This window comes from Hemiscyllium ocellatum, chromosome 1 (assembly GCF_020745735.1).
Source record: "Hemiscyllium ocellatum isolate sHemOce1 chromosome 1, sHemOce1.pat.X.cur, whole genome shotgun sequence".
NCBI classification, from domain to species: Eukaryota; Metazoa; Chordata; class Chondrichthyes; order Orectolobiformes; family Hemiscylliidae; genus Hemiscyllium; species Hemiscyllium ocellatum.
Genome location: NC_083401.1, coordinates 148,171,115 through 148,193,761, shown reverse-complemented (window position 1 = coordinate 148,193,761; position 22,647 = coordinate 148,171,115). Strand labels below are relative to the sequence as shown.

The 22,647-nt window shown below is 41.6% G+C and overlaps 1 protein-coding gene across 1 annotated transcript in view; it reads right to left on the bottom strand.

The window, feature by feature from the left end:
- ablim2 (actin binding LIM protein family, member 2) overlaps nt 1-22,647 on the bottom strand; it is a 393,205-nt gene that overhangs the window by 172,168 nt on the left and 198,390 nt on the right. The window contains exons 6-7 of the mRNA XM_060832673.1: nt 18,839-18,932; nt 13,479-13,566 (exon numbers count right to left, since the gene is read on the bottom strand). Coding sequence (XP_060688656.1) covers nt 13,479-13,566; nt 18,839-18,932 — 182 coding nt within the window. The remainder of the gene's footprint in view (nt 1-13,478; nt 13,567-18,838; nt 18,933-22,647) is intronic.

Sequence of the window (22,647 nt, the reverse complement as noted above, 5' to 3'; positions counted from 1 at the left end):
CTCATCCATTGATAATGCACAAATGAAAGTGCTCATTGTGTCATCACTTGATGTCTAACAGCGCTCCATTGAAATTAGTGACCTAGAAATATAATCATGCAGCGGTCAGACCATATCATTTGCAAACATTTATTTGCCTTTAAAATGGTCAGCAGCATCCAACTGAAACCAGAGCAAAACAACTGACAAGGAATAATTGCAACAAAGCAATTGTGGAGGGGTGTGTTGACAGCTTGAGGGGAAGGTCAGTTGATGGAGGAGTGGGCTTAGCTGTCCTATTACAGTGTAATTTCTCTCACATCCTCATTGGAGTAAAGACTGTTGGAGCTGTTAATTCCATGCTTTCAGTGCTCCTTGTAGTAAAGCACAGATACAGATTAAGATATTCGGTTCATCCCTGAGCTTTGAGTAGGACTGGGTGAGACGCACAGAGAACACCCTGGAAAAATTGGTAAGAGATACTGGAGGAGAAAGTGAGAACTGCAGATGCTGGAGATCAGAGCTGAAAATGTGTTGCTGGAAAAGCGCAGCAGGTCAGGCAGCATCCAAGGAGCACGAGAATTGACGTTTCGGGCATTAGCCCTTCTTCAGGAATGAGGAAAGTGTGCCAAGCAGGCTAAGATAAAAGGTAGGGAGGAGGAACTTGGGGGAGGGGTGTTGGAAATGTGATAGGTGGAAGGAGGTCAAGGTGAGGGTAATAGGCCGGACTGGGGGTGAGGGCAGAGAGGTCAAGAAGAAGATTGCAGGTTAGGAAGGTGGTGCTGAGTTTGAGGGTTGGGACTGAGACAAGGTGGGGGGAGGGGAAATGAGAAAACTGGAGAAATCTGAGTTCATCCCTTGTGGGTTGGAGGGTTCCTAGGCGGGAGATGAGGCGCTCTTCCTCCAGCCGTCGTGTTTCCATGGTCTGGTGATGGAGGAGTCCAAGGAGCTGCATGTCCTTGGTGGGGTGGGAGGGGGAGCCGAAGTGTTGAGCCACGGGGTGGTTGGGTTACAAGCAGACAGAAATGTAGCATTTCCATTGAAATAGAAGGAATGAAGAAACTCTTGGGAAAATTTTTTAAAATATGCAGTGATATTTGTCAGTTAGCTCAGTTGGCTGGATTGCAATGCAATGTATTGCCAACAGTGTGGGTTCAATTCCTAGACTGGCTGAGGTTACCACGAAGCACTCTTCTTCTCATCCTCTCCCCATGTCTGAAGAGTGGCGACCCTCGGGTTAAACCACCTATTTACAGTGTAAGGGCCACAGCCTCACTGACCAGCTCATGAGATGTTTCAGTCATGTGGACTCTTGCTCAAAGTAGTTAAACACTTAGAGTGTACGCAGTGAAAGCTCAAAAGGAGGCCAGACAGGAATTGTAGGGAATGGAAGTTAAAGGGCACTGCTGTCGGGGACACTGGTAGGACCCAAGGAGAAGGGAAGGAGAAACCTAGGATGCCAGGGGAGAGTCCCAGTGAAAAGGTAAAAGTGACAGGGTCATGGAATTAAGGCTGAGGATGGAGAATGAGCAGTTCAATTGAATAAGAGGATGGTGTAAGATTGAGGCTGGACAAGAGGAATTGATGGGAGCGAGGTCTTGAGGAAGAACAGGAATATCAATGGAAATACTGAAAGGGATCTACCATAATAGGAGAGGCTGAAGGAGGACAAAATGGTGTTACAGAAGAGGAAAAGTCCATCTACAGTTATAGGGTGAAATATGCATTCTAAAGGGTGAGCATAGATGGTGAAAGAGATGATGTAAAAGTTTAAAACCCCAACATCTCTCTCTAAGTTGTGTGTCACAAGGAGACTCAGAGAATGCACAGTGCAAATGAGAAGGGCTCCAGATGTACTTGTATGTAGTTCTGCAGAGTGTAAATAGATCCTACTGAGGCAACCAAAATAACCTGAAAAATACCAGTGCAAGAACATTCAGTTAAGAGTTCTACAATAAAGAGACATTATCAATGCAGAATAAAGGTGATTAAGTTATTTCAGTTCCAAGCACCAGCTCTTCAACCCCATCCCATTATTCATTAACCTTTGACACAAACAGCACCTAAGAATCACAAGCAGTGATTATGGTCTTGAGATTATTCATCATTCAGCCATTCAGGTGCATTAACAGGCCTGCTTATTTGAATGTTAAGGATTTGGGAATGGAACTGTGATGCAGGATTTAGATTCCAAGGTTATAAGACTATATTGCATGGGAGAATGAAGACCACCAAACATCAAGGTGCAAACTGCAGCATACATGTAAAGCAAAATGAATTCCAAAGCCACAATCGGCCCACACATGGTAGCATCAGGAAGAGAAAAACCACCACTGATAATTAAGGATGCAAGCTTTCACACAAGACATGAGCAGCCTGAAAAAAACCAAAGTGCAGATTGACTCTGTCAGGATCTCAAAGGGAAAACAGAAATCTCAGTCCTGATATTTCTTCACAGATCAATACTTCAATACCAGATGTTTGCCCAACCTAAACATGCTACTGTGTTAGCTTTATTAAAATTGAAACGAATGAGAAGAGAAAGAAGTATTAATAAAGAGTGAAAGCAGGTCCCACAAGCAGACAGCATCAGTTAGAAGAGCAAACCAATGAGTGTTACAGAGGCTGAGTGCTGACAGTTTGGATTTGGTTCTTCCCCTATTACAGGGGAAGATGATAGCTGTTTTGTGAGCATCTGGTTAGGCATTAAATCTATTCTATCCCTTAAGTTTTAAAGAGTACAGGGAGTAAGTGATAACGTTTATATATTATAGGAAGCAAAGAACTGAATAAATTGTTTATCTTATTATTTACAAAGTTGATTAAAGATGGCAGGACAGAGACAGTCATAGGTGGAATATCTGGAATTTTGTGGATACCAATGTGATCCCAGGCAAACATATCAACAGTAAATGTTTACAAATTGAGAGGTTTCAGCTCATAGATTACGAGGTGGGAGCTGAACTACAGACACTGCAACAAACAAGGGAGGGCAAGGTTACCTGGATGTTTTATAGCAGTGGTCACACCCCCTAGGATAAAGCCATCGAATTTGGTCAGTGCTCAGGATAAGGAAGGTGTGACAGCATGTGATTGTGAATGAGACAGGTAAGGGGAGAGCTGAAGTGCAGGGACCTCAGCCTTTGCAATTGTCCAACAGATCTGAGATTGGTTCTGATTATTTGAATAAGTAAAAGCTATAGGGTGGAATAGATAACTGACCATTAACTGTGGGTAGGAAGTCACTCTAAAGCATTTACTTTCCTCACTGCCAATTAAACCTGCATGTTAATCTTAAGAAAATCCTGAATTGGGTCTCTGTTTTTCAGATTTCAGAAGACCTGCCCCATTTACATATTTTTCCAATCAATATGTATAATCTCACACTTTCCCACATTGCATTCCATCTGCCATTTTTTGCCCACTCTCCTAGCCTGTCCAAGTCTTTCCAACTACTTCCTCAACACTACCTATTCATCCACCTTTCTTTGTCATTTCCAAAATTAACAACAATGCCCTCAGTTCCTTTGGCCAGATCATTACTATATAATGTGAATAGTTTTGGTCCCAACACTGACTCCTGGGAAACTCTACTAATTACTGACTGCCATCCTGAAAAATACTGCTTTATCCCCACATTTTGCCTTCTGCCAATCAGCCAATCCTCTAACCATATCAATACCTTGCCCCTAAAACTATGGGCTCTTATGCAGCAGCTTTCTGTGCAGCACCTTGTCAAAGACGTTCTGGAAATCCAAATAGATCATGTCCACTGGCTTGCCTCCATCCAACTTGCTCACTACCTCCTCAAAGAATTATAACAGATTTGTCAGGCATGAGTTTCCCAAGCTGTGTTGACTCAGACCTATTTTACCATGTACTTCCAAGTACTCTATAATCTCATTCTTAAAAACATAGTCTAAAATCTTAGCAATGACTGAGGTTGGGCAAACCAACCACAATTTCCCATCTCTGCCTCCCTTCCTTCTTATACCGGGGCATTACATTAGCTGTTTTGTGGAACCCTCCTTGACTCCAATAATTCCTGAAAGATCACCAGCAATGTCTCCACAACCTCCTCAGCTATTTCCTTCAGCAACTTGGGGTGTAATCCAGCCAGTCTTTATAATTTATCTACCTTCAGACCTTTCAGCTTCCTCAGCACCTTCTCCTTAGTGAATGATACTACAATCACCTTTGCCATCTAATGAAATTCTGGTATGCTACTGTCTGAAGACATGAGATTAGATTAGATTAGATTACCTACAGTGTGGAAACAGGCCCTTCGGCCCAACAATTCCACACCGACCCGCCGAAGCGCAACCCACCCATACCCCTACACTTACCCTTTCACCTAACACTACGGGCAATTTAGCATGGCCAATTCACCTAACCTGCACATCTTTGGACTGTGGGAGGAAACCGGTGCACCCGGAGGAAAACCACGCAGACACGGGGAGAATGTGCAAACTCCACACAGTCAGTCGCCTGAGGCGGGAACTGAACCCGGATCTCTGGCGCTGTGAGGTAGCAGTGCTAACCACTGTGCCACCTAAGGATTGATGCAAAGTACCTGTTCCTTGTTATTCTTTTGTTCCCCCATTTCTACTTCTTCAGCATCATTTTCCAGCAGTCCAAGTCCATTCCTGCCTCTCTCTCGCCTGTTATATGTCGAACAAAAAAACTCTTTGCAATCTTTTTTTATAGTATCAGCTAGGTTACACTTATATTTTGTCTTCTCTCCACTTACTGCTTTTTTAGTTCCTCTGCTGACTTTATAGGCTTCCCAATCCTCTGGCTTCCCACTAATCTTCACCACATTGTATGCTTCTTCTTTTATGCTGTCCCTGACTTCCCTTGTCAACCATGGTTGCCTCCCTTTGGACTGTTATTTCTTTCTTGGGATAAATTTCTGCTGGGCCTCCTGAATTACCCCCAAAACCTCCTGCTAGGCTCTCCTTAGAGTCAACTCTAACCAGCTCCACCCTCGCGTCTTTGTAGTTAACTTTACTCATTGTCATACCATTATATCTGATTCCAGCTTCTCCCTCTCAAACGACAGGGTGAATTCTATCATATTATGGTCACTGTTTGCTAGAGGTTATTCCACCTTACACTCCCTAATCAAGTCTGCCTCATGACAAAGTCCAAATTGGCTGTTCCCTTCTGGGCTCTACCACAAGCTGCTAACCATTTCATAGAAATTCCATGAATTCCTTCCCTAGGGATTCGCTACCAACCTGATTTTCCCAGTCCACCTGCATACTGGCATCCCCCATGGTAATTGTAATAGTGCCTCTCTTACATGCCTTTTCCATCTCCTGATTACTTTCTGTTCCATAGCCTGACGACTGCTATAGGAGGCTTCTATATTACTCCCATCAAGGTCTTTTCTATTCTTTGCGATTCCTGAATTCTACCCACACAGACTCTTTATGATCCTATAATGCTTCTTACTATAGACTTAATTTCATTTCTTATGAACTATGTAACCTTGAGCCTCTGCCCATCTGTCTGTCCTGTTGATAGGATGTGTATCCTTAGATAGTTGGTATCCTTGGTTGGTGCTGGAGTGGATAGTGAAGAAAGTTATCTCAGACTACAATGGGATCTTAATCAGATGGGTCAATGGGCTGATGAATGTTGCAGTTGTATAAGACTCTGGTGCGGCCTCATCTGGAGTATTGTGTGCAGTTTTGGTCGCCATACTATAGGAAGGATGTGGAAGCTTTAGAACGAGTGCAGAGGAGGTTTACCAGGATGTTGCCTGGAATGGTAGGAAAATCTTATGAGGAAAGGCTGAGGCACTTGGGGCTGTTCTCATTGGAGAAGAGAAGGTTTAGGGAAGATCTGATAGAAGTGTATAAGATGATTAGGGGTTTAGATAGGGTAGATACTAAGAACCTTTTACCGCTAATGGAGTCAGGTGTTACTAGGGGACATAGCTTTAAATTAAGGGGTGGTAGGTATAGGACAGATGTTAGGGGTAGATTCTTCACACAGCGGGTTGTGAGTTCATGGAATGCCCTGCCCGTATCAGTGGTGAACTCTCCTTCTTTATGGTCATTTAAGCGGGCATTGGATAGGCATTTGGAAGTTATTGGGCTAGTATAGGTTAGGTAGGATTCGGTCGGCGCAACATCGAGGGCCGAAGGGCCTGTACTGCGCTGTATCCTTCTATGTTCTATGTTCTATGAATGATGGATGGAATTTAGATAAATGTGAGGTGTTGCATTTTGATAAGGCAGGACTAATAAACTTAATGGTAGGGTCCAGGGGAATGTTCAGGGTGCAGGTTCATAGTTCCTTGAAGGTGGAGACAGGGTAGTGAAGAAGGCATCAGTGCATTGAGTAAAGGAGTTGGGAGGTCACGTTGTGGTTGAACAGGACATTGATTAGGCCACTTTTGGAATACTGCATTCAATTCTGGTCTCCAATTCTGCTGTTACACTTGAAAGGGTGCAGAAAAGATTAACAAGGATGTTGCCGGGACTGGTGTGTTTAAGTCAAAGGGAGAGGCTGAATAAAGAAGGGCTATTTTTTCTGGACTTCGGAGGCTGAAGTCTGACCTTGCAAAGTTTTATAAAATCACGGGTAGCATGGAAAGGGTGAATAACCAAGTTCTTTTTCTCCACAGTAAGAAAGCCATAAACTAGAGGACATAGGTTTAAGGTGAGGAGGAAAGATTTTAAAAGGATCTAAGGTGCAATATTTTCACATAGACGGCGGTACATGTATGGAATGAGCTGCCACAGTAAGAGGTAGAGGCTAGTACAACATTTAAAGAGCAACTGGATTTGTATATGAATAGGAATGGTTTAGAGGGATATGGACCAAATGCTGGCAAAGGAAATAAATGAATTTAGGATATCTGATCAGCATGGACAAGATGAAATAAGGATCGGTTTCCATGCTGTATGACTCTCTGACTCTATTTAGTTCCCGCCAATTTCAATCTGCGCTGCAAACTCATTTATTTTATTTCGTATATACGTGCATTTAAGTATAACATCATTAATCCTGTGTTGACTGGGCCCCTCTTGTCATGGGTGCCTCTTATCTGTTGCACTTTAAGTTAGCTTTCTGACCCTTTCCATGTGCTCTGCCCTATAACTTGTTCAGGAAATTTGAATAACCTCTCCTGACCCCAAACCCCCCACCCCATCTTTAACTAGTCATTGCAACCACCCTATTTTGCCTTTCCATTAGATCCTGTTTCCAGACTGGTTCAGGTGGAATCACAGAATCCCTACAGTGTGGAAAGAGGCCATTTGGCCCACTGATTCTGCATCGACTTCCAAACAGCAGCTAACCCAGACCCTGCTCTCACCCCATTCCAGTAACCTCACACTGACATGGCTAATCTACTGAGCCTACACATCCCTGGAAAGTATGGATTGATTTCCAGGGGCAATCCACCTATCTTGCATGTCTTTGGACTGTGGAGGGGGAAACTGGAGGACCCTGCACAAACACATGCAAGCACAGGAAGAATGTGTAAACTCCACAGATAGTCACCCAAGTGAACCTGTGTCTGTAGTGCAGTGAGGCAGCAGTGCTAACCACTGAGTCACTGTGCTGCCCTTGGAGGTGCAGCTTTTCTTGACTGTATAGTTCCCTCCTGTTCCAATACTGATAGCAATACCCCATGAAATGGAACCCCTCTTGCCCACACAATTCTTTTAGCCACATGTTTACTTTCCCAATCTTATCTATTTTTGGATTTCACATGGGTCAGGTAATAATCCAGAGCTCACAACTTTTGCGATCCTGCAGCAGTAGTGTTTTGATCAACAGGGTCCACTTGATTCATGACTTGAAAACATTGAGTTATTTTGTTAGTCATTTTAAGAAAAAGATCTTGCTCCCATCGTGTGAATAATCTCCTGCTCAGTTTTCTAGCAACAGCTTCAGTATAGCATTATGCGGGCTTACAAAGGGTTGGATTTAATTGATTCAACTTTTATTTGCAAAGGGCATTCATCTATCACGGGGATGTAGAGGGAGACACTACTGGCTGATAACTAAAACCCAAACATATATATTTTTCTGCTTTGTGTAGGTTATGCTCCTCCCAGAGGATAGCAGTGAATAAGAGCCTCAGTGCTCTTTGCATTGCTGCATAAGACATGCAAGAGTGTGTCTAGTTTGAGCAACATCTCTCAAGGTAGTTTATAAGGAAACCATCCATGGTCAGAAGTCTTAACATGTTAAAAGAGATGACAGGATTGTCATAAAATGTGCTACATTTGTTTCAAGTGAAATGTATACGAAAGATTCACAACTACATGTCCAAAATGACTTCTGTTAGAACATAGAACATAGAAAAATACAGCCTTCGATGTTGCGCCGATCCAAGCCCAACCTAACCTACACTAGCCCACTATCCTCCATATGCCCATAAAGAAGGAGAATCCACCACTGCTACTGGCAGGGCATTCCATGAACTCACGACTCGCTGAGTAAAGAATCTACCCCTAATATCTGTCCTTTACCCACCTCCCCTTAATTTAAAGCTATGCCCCCTCGTACATGGAAAAAGGTTCTCATTGTCAACCCTATCTAAACCCCTAATCATCTTGTACACCTCTATCAAGTCGTCCCTAAACCTTCTTTTCTCCAATGAAAACAGCCCCAAGTGCCTCAGCCTTTCCTCATACGATCTTCCTATCATACCAGGCAACATCCTGGTAAACCTCCTCTGCACCCGTTCCAGTCCCTCCACATCCTTCGTATAGTATGGCGACCAAAACAACACGCAATAAGTATGGCAACCAAAACTGCACACAATAAGTATGGCGACCAAAACAGCACACAATAGTATGGCGACCAAAACAGCACACAATTATAACTGCAACATGACCTCAGCACTCCGGAACTCAATTTCTCTACCAATAAAAGCCAGTACACCATATGCCTTCTTCACAGCACTATTTACCTGGGTGGCAACTTTCAGAGATCTGTGTACATGGACACCAAAATCCCTCTGCTCATCCACACTACCAAGTATCTGACCATTAGCCCAGTACCCCATCTTCTTCTTACTCTTACCAAAGTGAATCACTTCACACTTACCTACATTGAACTCCATTTGCAATCTTTCTGCCCAGCTCTGCAGCTTATCTATATCCCGCTGTAACCTGCCACATCCTTCCTCACTGTCAACAACTCCACCGACTTTCGTATCATCCGCAAACTTGCTCACCCAACCTTCCAGCCCCTCCTCCAGGTCATTTATAAAAATGACAAACAGCAGTGGTCCCAAAACAGATCCTTGCGGAACACCGCTAGTAACTGCACTCCAAGATGAACCTTTACCATCAACTACTACCCTCTGTCTTCTTCCAGCCAGCCAATTCCTAATCCAAACCTCTAACGCACCCTTAATGCCATACCTCTGTATTGTTTGCAGTAGCCTACCATGGGGAACCTTATCAAATGCCTTACTAAAATTCATATACACCACATCTACTGCTTTACCCTCATCCACCTCCTTAGTCACCTTCTCAAAAATTCAATAAGGTTTGTGAGGCACGACCTGCCCTTCACAAAACCATGCTGACTATCCTTGATCACATTATTCTCTCTTATATTTTGCCCACAACAGAAGTGAGACTCACCAGCCTATAGTTAATAGGGTATCCCTACTCCCCTTCTTGAACAAGGGAACCACATTTGCTATCCTCCAGTCTTCTGGCATTATTCCTGTAGACGAGGACATAAAAATCAAGGCCAATCTCCTTCCTTGCTTCCCAGAGAATCCTAGGATAAATGCCATCAGGCCCAGGGGACTTATCTATTTTCACCTTTTCCAGAATATCCAACACCTCTTCCCTACATACCTCAAAGCCATCCATTCTAATTAATTGAGACTCAATATTCACATCGGCCACAATGTCCTGTTCCTGAGTGAATACTGACGAAAAGTATTCATTCAGTGTCTCCCTAATCTCTTCAGCCTCCACGTACAACTTCCCACTACTATCCTTGACTGGACCTATTCCTACCCTAGTCATTCTTTTATTCCTGCTTTCTTTTCCTACCGTTACATCTTTGTTTCAACTTAGCAACTGCAACAAAGCTTGAGGAAGCCTGCTGACTACTTTGACTACCTTGTCTCGGGTGGCTTTGGCAGTTCCTTCTGTTTGGCTGGGCCGAGAGATCTTCAACTTGCTGAGGGTTTCCCGGCAACCTTCTCAGCTCAACCCAACAATATGTTTGCGTACCCTGAAAAGGGGAAGTGGAGTGAATGTCCATCTTTGGAGAGTCCTGAGATGACAGACTAGCACTCAGTGATGGTCAGTCCTTGTCCCAGATGGGGCACCTGGTGAGAGATCAAGGCTGCGCAGCTGATGAATGAATGCAGCCATGGCTTGAGCAATGAAGTGACAACTCTCACATACATCCCGTAGATACTGACTATTTTGCTCATCCTGAGGCAGCTGCCACCTGATTCACACAGGCAGACATGCATGTTGCATCCACAATAGCAGACCGAACTTGGGCAGATTGCTTTGCCCTTTGTTTCAGTCTGTAAATGATCTCTGACCTCCAGTGACATTTCTCTTACTTACCTCTCCATCAGCTCATTAATTACCAAGTCCAGTGACTGATCACCCGTTTTGGATTCATGGGGAGAATGCTGTCCAGCAATCATCAGCGTGTGAGACCTCGGCAGTTTCATCCTCCTGTAGCTCAGAGTTTGTGCAAGTGCTGTGTTCAGCAGAACATGATCCTAGCCTATTCTAGATAGATTAACCATTAGGTGAATGTCTCCGTGTTGGGGGAGGGTGGGGAGGGAAGACCTTGCTCATGCATCCTCTGGGGGGGTCATGACTCTCATCCTCAGGGGTGTGCAGTAAGGTAGATAGACCTGTGGGCTGGAGCTCTTCTTCTTTAAGTCCTCGTCTGGGACTGGGATTTGAAGGCTGCATAGAAAAAGAAAGATTTCTAAATTGAGCTGCCACCTTTGTCCAAGGTTTTGTTATGACTTTGCTGCTTAACGTGCAGCTGGAATAGCTGCTTGCAGGATTTCTCATTAGGTGCTGTAGGCATCCAATTACCTCTTCAGAACAGGCACATTCACCTTGCTGTCCTGCCATCCTTGTTGCCTGTTCCTCAAAGAAAGTCAGGAGGCTTACAAAGCAAATCTTCCCTCGGTCTATCGACTACACATACATGCACGTTCTTCTCCTCCAGGAGAAATGCATTCGGAGGCATTAGCAGGAGTACAAATGTACTATACGATTGTTGGTGAATAAAGAGAGAGGGAGATGTCATACCCCAAAGCTGTGATTATTCTTGCGTGTTACATGGAGATATTTTAAAGTTAAAATGTTCCGATTGAAAGTCTGTCAAATAGCTAAAGATGATGCAGAATTTTATATGAGGTGCATGCCTGATACACCTGTGAGCTGTTTTGTGTCTGATTCCATGCAAGCCTTTGGTAAAAGTCACCAGATGTGCACTTTCTCCTAGTGGTGATGAAAGGTCATTGAGCTGAGTGTTGATGCTCCTTTTCTGTTTTAGGTGCGATCTTTGGCTGATGTATGAGAAGTAGTGGCACTGTGATGCAGGTGTGACAGATATTGATTGCACACGGGGTATCTAATGGAGATGTTTTTCATTTAAATGTGTGTGTGACAGTCCTTGGTAGTGGCACCCTTCTGAGTTTAACTTGCAATAAAAGGAGCAAGAAGGATCGAGTATACAGTGGTACCTACCCTCTACAATGTAGATTAGTCTTCCTTTTGCAGCATACTAGTCAGATTTCTTTGACCTGTCGAAAAGCTGGGGACACCTCAACCAGGCTGCCTTCATCAATCATGATGTCCTCATGTTGCCATCCCCCAGAAAAGGAGGGAAATTTCCTTCTCTCTTGGACATGCTTCAGAAGAACGTGTAGGGTGGCATTGCTGAACTGTGGTACTTTTTTTTCTGGGTCTCTCCATCTCCAGCTGTGGGTGGGGTGATGACCATAAGTTGAGTGATACCCTCTACACCAGGCAACCAGAGAATGCAGATTGGCAGCCTTGATACAGCTCCTGGCTGTAGTAGTCTTGTCACAAAAGGATGTTAATGAAGTATCAGACATATCTGTAAATTTTGCATGTTCTATCTATTCAATGTGGCAGTGGTTGGCATAGCAGTGGAATCTACTGCCCTGCTGCCTCCCAATATGACAGAGGGTTTTAATTCTCTGCAGCACTGCCTGGAATAAGTCACAAATGCAGGAAATTCTGTAAATCTAGCAAGTCAATGTGGGGACACCAACTGTCTGAACGGATAAGTATCAAGTGGATTGTAAAGAATGTAGTCAGCATTTTGGAAGAACAAGGATTTAAGAATAATTTCAATTATGTACGTTCTGTTGTCCTGCTGATTATTAACGAGCAGAATCCTATTTCTAGTACTCGTATTTGTGGTTCAGATGTTGTATCCCTCTAGGCAACATAAATCAAATGTTGCATGAACTTGCAGATTCCATCACCTTCATAGAATCAAACTCCCATGCTCTGACCCTTCCATAATATTTCCCTTTCATTTCCTTCATTGTTGCTATCAACATACTTTTACCTCCTTCTTAGGCATTCAAATATTTCTTTAGAAGTCCAATACAAATACAAGTTTTTGATAATATTTTGGGACAATTATATGAATGTTAGGCTGATCATTAGAAACAAACAAGATAGATAGCAGAACCAAAAAGCAATAAACGAATATGCTAATTTATCCCAAGTGTGGAAAATGGCTGTCAACAATGATAATTCCAAAGGAGCAAAAATCTAAGAAGTTCTATTTAAAATGGAGTAAGAACTATATGGGTGTATAACTGAACATCAATTCACTAGTTTTCAAAATGGAGCAAAGCAACTAATTTAGGGAGTGAAGATCCCAGTCAAAAATATTAAAGAACTTAAGAGTTGTGGAAACAATCCTTTGCCTGCAAAGGCCCTGTGAATTTATTACTTAGAGGATTAGTGTGTCTCTTTGGTTTGTTTTAACGACTGGTCTTTAAGTACTTAGAGACCATAATATAGAGGTAAATGCTTCTTGCAGCTTCACGCAAAATTGTGGGCCACAATTTTTTATCCTCTCAAAACCTTTGGATCTCCAAAGGCACCTGTCCAATTATAGCAATGCTGCACAATGAAGTAGCTTGGATTCTCAAATACAACAGACTAAAACTACACTTTTCATTTCTATTACTTAATTGAATAATAACTTTTGATGCATTTCTTTATATTCCACTTTCTTTCTTTGAATCGTTTTCAATTACATTAACATAAATAGCATTTGTTCAGTTCTACGTCTGGCTATATGCAGTCAGAACCCTGACCATAACACAATCCCACTTCTTTGGAATTCCATATGATCTCACAAAGCAGATATTTCTCATTGCAGCAGGTACCAATGGCTTGAGGTTGCCTTGGGCAGTCTGATTATGACCTAAGCAGAGGAAATAATAGCCCATTATGATCTTTCAGGAACATATGTACCTTGTAGATACATTTCTTCGCCTTCTGCAAACATCTCTTCGCACCTGGCACATCGTGCACAGTCTGGATGGTAATGTTTTTCTCCTGCCTTTAATAAGAAAATTAGGTAGAACAGCATCAATTCAAAACATTAAAGTCAATCAGATTGCTTCAACTGTCAAACATAAATATTCAGAAAATCCAAGCAGCAAGATTTTTTTTCCCCAAATGGAATTTCAGTAACTGGTTTCTGTGAGTCTTCTGATTGATTACCGTTTCTTAAATTGGGGAAAGTCCATCCCAACACTCCACACTATGGAAGTTGCCAGTTGTAGTGTAAAATTAATGTAATCCCTCCTATAGCACATTCAATGATTCATGATCCTGATACATCAAACAAATCTGAAATCTATACAGCATAAGACCATTCTAATGTAAATCTGCAGATTGGGCAGAGACATTCTTTGAAATCTCTCAGCTGATTTGATTAAGCAGTTTATACCATCCAGAGTTTCTCAATATAACAATTCTGATAGAAGGCAGACATAGTTCATCCTTGAGGAAATGTATTTGTTAACTGTCAGAGAACACTTCAGTTAACAGACTGTCACTGACTGCACTTTGAGAGGTTTGCTTTGCTTATTAGTCAGATTGTAAGAACCTTTTCAAGCTGATTTCTGACTTCTGACAGTGTGTCTATGTGTCTCGATTGCTTAGTTGTTTAAAATGTCAAATCTATTGTCACACGTTTACACTTTTTCTATTGCTGCCGCAGTTATTTTCCCTGAAGTGTCGAAGGATGAGGGTTGACTTTATTGAGGTTTATTAAATCATGAGGGGTGTGGATAGGGTAAATAAACAAAGTCTTTTCTCCAGGGTGGGCAGTTTAAAACTAGAGAGCATGGGTTTATGGTGAGGGGGGGAAAAGATTTAAAAGGAACCTAAGGAGCAACTCCTTCACGCAGAAGGTGGACCGTGTATGGGAGAGGAAGTGGTGGAGGCTGGTACAACTACAACATTCAAAAGGCTTCCAGATGGGTATATGAATAGGAAGGGTTTAGAGGGATCTAGGCCAAATGTTGGCAAATGAGACTAGATTAATCTAGGGTATCTGGTTGACGTGGACGAGTTGGACCAAAGGGTCTGTTTCCATGCTGTACATCTTTATGACTCTATATCATGTGGTGAATATGGAGATCAGAAGCAAAATGTAATGGACAATACATAGCAATCCCACAACCAACAAATCAAATCCATGTTGTGCAGGTCTGCTACATCCAACTGTGAATGGTGGTAGTTAATGAAACAATTAACAGGAAGAGGTAGCTCCATAAAGATCTCAAAAAGACAAGGCTGATGCATTCACATCATCTTCAGTGAAAATGAATAAAACATCTTAGCCTCCTCTTGAGGTGCCCAGCTCTTAAGGTCACAGATGCCAGTCTACAGATAATATGATGTGATATCCAGGAATTGGTAAAGGCACTAGATATTGCAAAGGAGATACTGCAAAGGTTATACTGCTTCACAGCATTCTAGCAATCGTACTCAAGACCTATGTACCCTGACCCAGAAAAGCTTTCCCAGACAACTACAACACTGGCATTACCAGGCAATATGAACAAAAGCAAGACAAGTCCAATTCAAGCAATTACAGTTTGCCAGTCTACTCTTGATGATCAGAGTTAATACGATCTGGGGGCTGCAGTGAGAGAGGGGCTCACTGAGATTCTTGTAGAGGGAGAAGGAGAACTTCTTCATAGCGGTCATCTTTGGAACAGGCTTCACAGGAGGCTCCCAAGCACTGAGGATGTCACCTCGACAGGGGACGAAACGACTGCAACACAAATTCCCAGCTTGGCGAACAGAACCAAGGCTTAACTTTATTAAAGCCTTGATCCAAACATGGACAAAAGAACTGAACTCCAGAGGTGAGGTGAAAGTGACTGTCAGAGAGTCTGAAAGCACAGAAGAGGCCCTTTACCCCATAAAGTCTGTGTGACCTATCGACAATACTCCTAATTTCCAGCGCATGACTCATAGTCTTGAATGCTATGACTTTCTAAGTGGTCATCTATATACTTTTTAAAGGTTGTGAGGTTTCCTGTCTCTACTACCCTACCAGGCAGTGCATTGCAGATTCCTACCACCCTCCGGGTAAAAAGACTTTTCCTCAAATATTCTAAACCCCTCACCCTTCACCTTCTCCTTGACATCATGTCAGAGAAGACTAAGCAAAATTGACTGTAGCCAATGGGATTCAGAGAGAAAACTCTTTGCTGAAGTCATACCTGGCACAAAGGAAGATAGTTGTTATTGCTGGAGGTTAATCCTTTAAGGTTTTTGTGAAGATCTGTAGCTCAGATTGTGGTTGGAATTGTTGGTCAGTTCACCAAGCTGGTTGATTTTTTTGGCATGTTTCGTCTCCCTTCTGGGTGGCATCTTCAGTGCTGTGTAGCCTCCGGATAAAGCTTCATCTAGAGATTACACAGCACTAAAGATGTCACCCTGAAGGGAGACAAAATGCTTGTTAATCCTCTCAGCCTTGACTGTGGGAATTCCTCAGGATAATGTCCTTGGCTTGGCCATGTTCTTTGCTTCACCAATGACCTTCCTATCATCACGACGTCAGATGTGGGAACACTGGCTGATGATTGCACCATACTCAGTACTATTCTCCAGTTAGATATTAACGCAGTTCATGTTCATATGAAACAATACCTGGACAACATCCAGGCTGTTTAGTGGAAGCAGTAATTGCGCCACACAAGTGCCTAACAATGACCATCTCCAATAAGTCAGAATGTAACTACTTCCATGTGGCATTGAATGGCAAAGCCATCACCAAATCCCTCACTACCAATCTCTTTCAGGTTACCCTTGAGTAGAAACTGAATTGGAGCAGCCAGACATAAAGATCAGAAGAAAAGTAAGTTGCATAAATGACATAAGAAAGTTAGAATGAGATATAACTAAGTACGTGAATGGCAAAGATCTAGCAAATGGAGTATAATTTTGTAAAACACGAAACTGTTCATTATAGCAAGAAAACTAAGATGCTCAGTGATATAGATGCCTAAGTCCATGAATTGCAAAAAGGTTAGAATGAAGGCAAAGCAAGTAATTAAGAATTATACTAAACTCAATTCAAAAGTAGGGAGGTTGTCTTTCAATTGTTCAAGGTATTAGTGAGACCACATCTGGAGCACTGTGTACAGTACTGGTCTCCTTATTTAAGAATATAAATGTACTGGCAGCAGTTCTGAGCTGGTGTATTGGGCTATTAGCTGAAGTGTGTGGGTTGTCTTCCAAGAAAATGCTAGACAAACTGCACTTTTATCCATTAGAGGTTAGAAGAGTTAAAGGTAACTCAATTAAAACATACCAGATCCTCAAGCGTCTTGATTGGACAGAAAATATATTTATTCTTGTGGGAGAATCTACAACTAGGGAATTTTTATTTCAAAAGAAGGGATTACCCATTTAATACTGAGATAAGAAGAATTTTCTTTTTGGTCAAAGGGGATTGAGAGACTTTGGAACCTCATTCGTGGTTCAATTCAAGAATTCATGGATGGAGAGTAAGTGCTGACCTAGCCAGCGATAGTCATATAGCATAAATGATTTTTTTCAAAATATTGCGTGGTAAACAAATATCAGGAGGATGGTGTGATTGAAACAGGAGATCATGTGATGACATCCAGAAATCTGTCCAACTATGCTTGGCACTCGAGAAAAGAAGCTTATAATTTCAATTTTCAATTGGTGTTCAATAGTTCCAAGCAGAAATGTGTGCAAATGGAAATTGGTTGAGTGCTGAATTGAAGTCTCTTTGGAATTTCCCATATCTTGTTGATAATACTATCTAGTTTCTTGTATGAAGACTGAGCATGTACTGGACTATCATCATTTACTCATGCTACAGAAAGGAGACAACAGCTTCAGAAGATGAGAAGGCACGAGGCAAATTGAATAAAGGTGAAGCTGAGAGGAACAATTTGCTGTAACCATTGCTTCAGGACTCTCTAATGGCTCTCTTTTATTTTCTTGTCTTAATTATTATTTGCTTCCATGGGCAACATTTGAAACTATGTAAACCTGTCTGTCTTCTACAGTAACATCACAGGTCAGTCTGGTAACTACATTAGCAAAAAGGACTTCAGGCATTGCTCTTTTTAATGTAGTTCTCTGTCTTGCCAGTAATATAACTGTGTAAGAGTCACAAACAAAATCTAGATGACAAACCAAAACTGGTATTCTGTAGACTAGAATAACTGCAGCAACTGGAGTTGTTCCTTGGGAGAACACAGAACTGCTGAAGCAGCAAACTATTGGAATTGTCTAGGAAATTGAAACTTCCAGTTGGCAATTCCCCTGTGTCACAGTCAGCAACTTCAAAGGGTTCTCACTCAGCTAAGATGAGTAATTACCTAGGAAAAGTTAGAGGGTTAAATAAACCTAATTGAATTCTTGGATCATTGCTAAACTGAGGCCTGGGATAATTCAAGGTTTCCTCATCTCTTTTTCTGTTTGTGTCTGGTAGTCTTATCCTCCCATATGCATCCAGCAAAAGCTCTTCCCAGTTATGCTTTGTCTGACTGGATGTCCAGACTCTGTGGCTATGCTAAATAAAAACCGAAAGAATGCAGATGCTGGAAATCAGAAACAAAAACAAACTTGCTGCAAATGCTCAGCAGATGTGTGGAAAGAAATCAGAGTGCTCTCTACATTAAAGGACACCCTCCAGAATAACTCAGGAGCCAGGTAAATGGAGTGAGATCACCAACCAATTCAGGAAGGACACTCTGGCTCTTAAGAAAATGCAGAGATAGGTGACAAGGATCATCTTAGACTGAAATAATTGATATTTGAAGTTAAACTCAACACTGAGTGTGAGCTTCCTGGCAGAATTTATACTAATAGGAGATCTGGTCTAATCGTTTAAATTATTAAAGGCAAAGAGAAGCAAGTAGTGCATTTGAGGTGAAAGGGGCCAGATACAGTGAGAAGTCACCCCCATGAATGAAGCAAGTAGAGAGTGAAGGTGAATGCCCGTAAGCTTTAATTTATTAAGAGGGTGATCAACATTCAATATTACAAATAATTAAATTTTATTTCCATTTGTCACAGTATTTGAGAGGCATATGTTTCCATGAGCATTATGTCCACTAAAGAATGGAGAACACAATTTGCAGAGGTAAGATAGCAGCTCAATACCTCCCATTCATACACTGTCCACCTGAAAACCAGCAAAATTGGGTCCAGTAATAGGATATACTCAAGCATGTGTAGCAAGAACAGGAGGAAGGAAAAATATGAAAAGTTGAGAAGGAAAAGCAGATGGTTGATGAAAGGTTAAAAAAGACCGTATAAATTCTTACCTCCAGTACTCTCCCAGTAATGAATTTCGTGCAGCGCTCACATTTGATGCCAAACTGAGAATGGTAATCAGCCTCACAGTAAGGAGCCCCATCCCTGTATGAGTGAGACACATTAATACATAACTTATAACATTGTCATACTGTTTGAAAATGGGCCCAACACTTCGGTCTAACGTTCAATCAACAGGGCTGGTAATTGCTGTGACTTTTCAGCTGTGATTATGGCATTTGCAGTAACTGTGCAAAAAGTTGAAGAATTCCTCAATAACTATAGCAAATAATTTGATGTGGTACAATTTCTCCAACCCTGCATTCCAGTTCATGCCAGTCATTCATTTCTTCTCTGTAATGTTTACAATAATAAAGGTAGTAATTAAATGCAATTTGCTGTTGTCATCCTGTTTGAAAAAAAGATTACTTCTTCAAACTAACAATTGGAGGATGGAGGTGTTTTTGCAACAAATACATTTATTTTACTGACATGCTCATAAGCCAACATTTTTCTGAATGATCTTTGAAATAGAAAACTGCCAAACTGGCATGGCAAATTGTGACTCGTGTGCAGGCAAACAGAAATATAGACTTTACATGTCACCAAATCACTAACTCGAACATTTGGTGACTGGTTATTACTGGCAAAAATCAGAGTTAAAGTGCAAGCAGTTAACCAATGTAATCAGATATGTTGAAAGGAAGTGCAGAAACATAGATAAGAGAGAAGACCATTGAGACTCTTCAAGTTTTAGTCATCACAATTTATTGAAGTAATGGCCAACACACATATTAATGTTTGTTCATCATCCCTTAATAATTTTGAAAGCAAAATTATATGTCTTAGATTTAAAGTTAATAATTAATATATGAATTGTCATTAGTGAAAGCAGATTCCAATTTTTTAATATTCTTTAAATGCATAATTCCTTCATACTTTCATTTGATTGCACTCTAATTTACAACATGCCCTTTAGTTCTAAGTTTCTCAAACATTAGTAGGATGTCTTTGCTAACCTTCTCGGTTTCCTTATTATTTTAAAACCTTTGATTAAATCACCCCTAACAATCTAGATTCCACAGAATACTACCCTTGCTGTGAATATGTAAAACTGAATACTATTACATAAATGTGCATTAATTGAATTAAATTGAATTGAATTTATTGTCACGGGTACCAAGGCACAGTGAAAAGCCTTGTCTTGCGAACAATACAGGCAGATCACATAGTTAAAAAGCATAGATAAGTAAATAATAGGTAAACAGCAGCAAAACAAAACACAGATACAGGCGAATGAGAGTCCATTCAGTATTCTAACAACAGTAGTGTAGAAATTGTTTTGAAATGGGCTAGTGTGTGTGTTCAGGCTTCTGTACCTTCTTCCTGATGGTACACGTTGTAGGAAAGCATTGCCAAGGTGGAATGGATCTTTGAGAATGCTGGCAGCCTTTCCTTGACAGCGGGCCTGGTAGATGGAGTCGACAGATGGGAGGTTGGCCTTTGTGATTGTATGGGCCAAGTTCACCACACTTTGTGACCGTCTCTAATCTTGAATGGTACAGTTGCCATATCGGGTAGTGATACATCTAGACAGAATGCTCTCAATGGCAAGGTTGGCAAGGGTATTTGCCGTCATGCCACATTTTCTCAGCTGCCTGAGGAAGAAGAGACATTGTTGGGCCTTTGCAACCAGTGTGCCTACATGAAGAGTCCAAGAAAGCTTCTTGTGGATGATCACTCTCAGGAGCTTGACACTCTCCACTCATTCCATCTCTGTGCTGTTAATGTGTCGGGGAGCATGAGTAACATTCCGCCAAAAGTCAATAATGAGTTCCTTGATTTTGCTGGCATTCAGAGCTAGGTTATTCTCAATGCACCATTTTTTCAGGTCTTCCACCTCCCATCTGAAGTCTGTTTCAGCGCCATCCGAGATTCGACCGACTATGGTGGTGTCATCAGCAAACTTGTAAATGGCTGATATTTGGCAATGCAGTCATGGGTATACAGTGAGTACAGTAGGGTGCTGAGTATATACCCCTGGGGGATTCAAGTGTTGAGTGTTAGTGAGGATGAAATGTTGTCCCCAATCTTCACTGACTGTTGCCTGTGGGTCAGGAAATGGAGGACCCAGTTGCAGAGAGTGGGGCTTAGTCCGAGGTCATTAAGTTTAGTAATCAGTTTCACAGGTCTAATAGTTTTGAAGGCTGAACTGTAGTCAATGAGTAAGATTCTTTACGTAGCTGTTCTTAGTGTCAAGTTGTTCTAGGGAGGAGTGAAGGGCAAGTGATATGACATCTGACATGGATCTGCTGGTCCGATAGGCAAATTGGAGTGGGTCAAGAGTAGTGGGGAGGCTGGAGTTGATTCATGCCATGACCAGCCTTTTAAAACACTTCATGATCACTGAGGTTAGGGCCACTGGGCAGTAGTAATTGAGACATGTTGCATTAGCCTTCCTAGGCACAGGAATGATGTTGTCCCTCTTGAAACAGGCAGGGACAATGGCCTACTGCAGGGAGAGGTTGAATATGTCAGAGAAGATCTCTGCCAGTTGATCTGCGCATGCTCTGAGTGCACAGCCTGGTACTCCATCTGGTCCCATCGCTTTCCTTGGATTCACACGAAGGAAAACTGATCTGACTTCTGATGCAGTGACTTTGGGATAGGTTCGTCAGGATTTGCCAGAATAGCATGAAAAGCTAAATGACTATAGTTTAAATGTTCACAACCATGATGGATTTAGTTGTTTAGTCCCTTACGTGGAGTTGCAGACCTGGAATGCTTTCCAAGACAACCGTCTTGTCTCTTCAAGATGGTCAAAGATTTTACAGATTTTATATTTGGTTTAAGATATACTAAAGTGATACTGCTTAATTTTAACAGAAATCTCTTGTTAAACGTAAAACTATTTTCAACTTACTTGCTCAAAAATGGCATAAAATCTATAAGCATTTCATGGGAAAGGGAACAGCAAATAATTCAGATAAAAACCTGATGAATTGCTGTCTTTACTTTCAGCCAATTGTACATAGCACAATTTGACTTAAATCACTAAATACATCACTTCCTCTCAAGAACTGGAATGGTTTATAGCTGAATCTAGGGATTATGTTTTGCATGGCTCAATTTGTTTTCTATCTCATTTGACAGAGGTTGGGGGAGGGAAGCTTCTGATGGGTAGAAGACTGCATGTATTTACACATGCAGTTGCAACGTTCTGGTGAAACATTATTGTTACAATATATACTTAAATATCAAAAGTCTGTTCATGTTCTAAAAATGAAGACAGCAATAATGCCTACCTTAATAATACTTACAAGCTGAACTATGCTCAGTTGCTAAACCTGGAAAGTTTAAAGATTTAAAGCAGTGTTTCTGCAACTCTGTCTGAAGGATCGAAAGTCGCTGCGATATTGAGTTTAAAATTGGGGTTGGCTGGGGGGGGGATCTCCCATCCCACATATTAGTTTACTCTCTCTAACACTCACTTGCTCACTCTTGAAAGAACTGTTGCTTTGAATATTATCTCAGGGAAGTATCCAAATTAGATCATAACCTATCATTTCATTTAGTACTAATAATGTCTCATCAATCTTTCCACATGTGGTGGTCACTGTGTTTCTAATTAATTTCCTGTCCATTCTGCAAAAGAGGACACTTTATTAACTATCCAAGAAAATTCATCAAATAAACAAAATGTAAATTGCAAAATAATCAGACTGTCACTTGACTTTTGTCACAAATAGTAATCCAAGCACGGTTCTGTGAGAGACACAAAAGCTTCAGCAGAACAGATATTTCAGGTTCAATTCCCAGC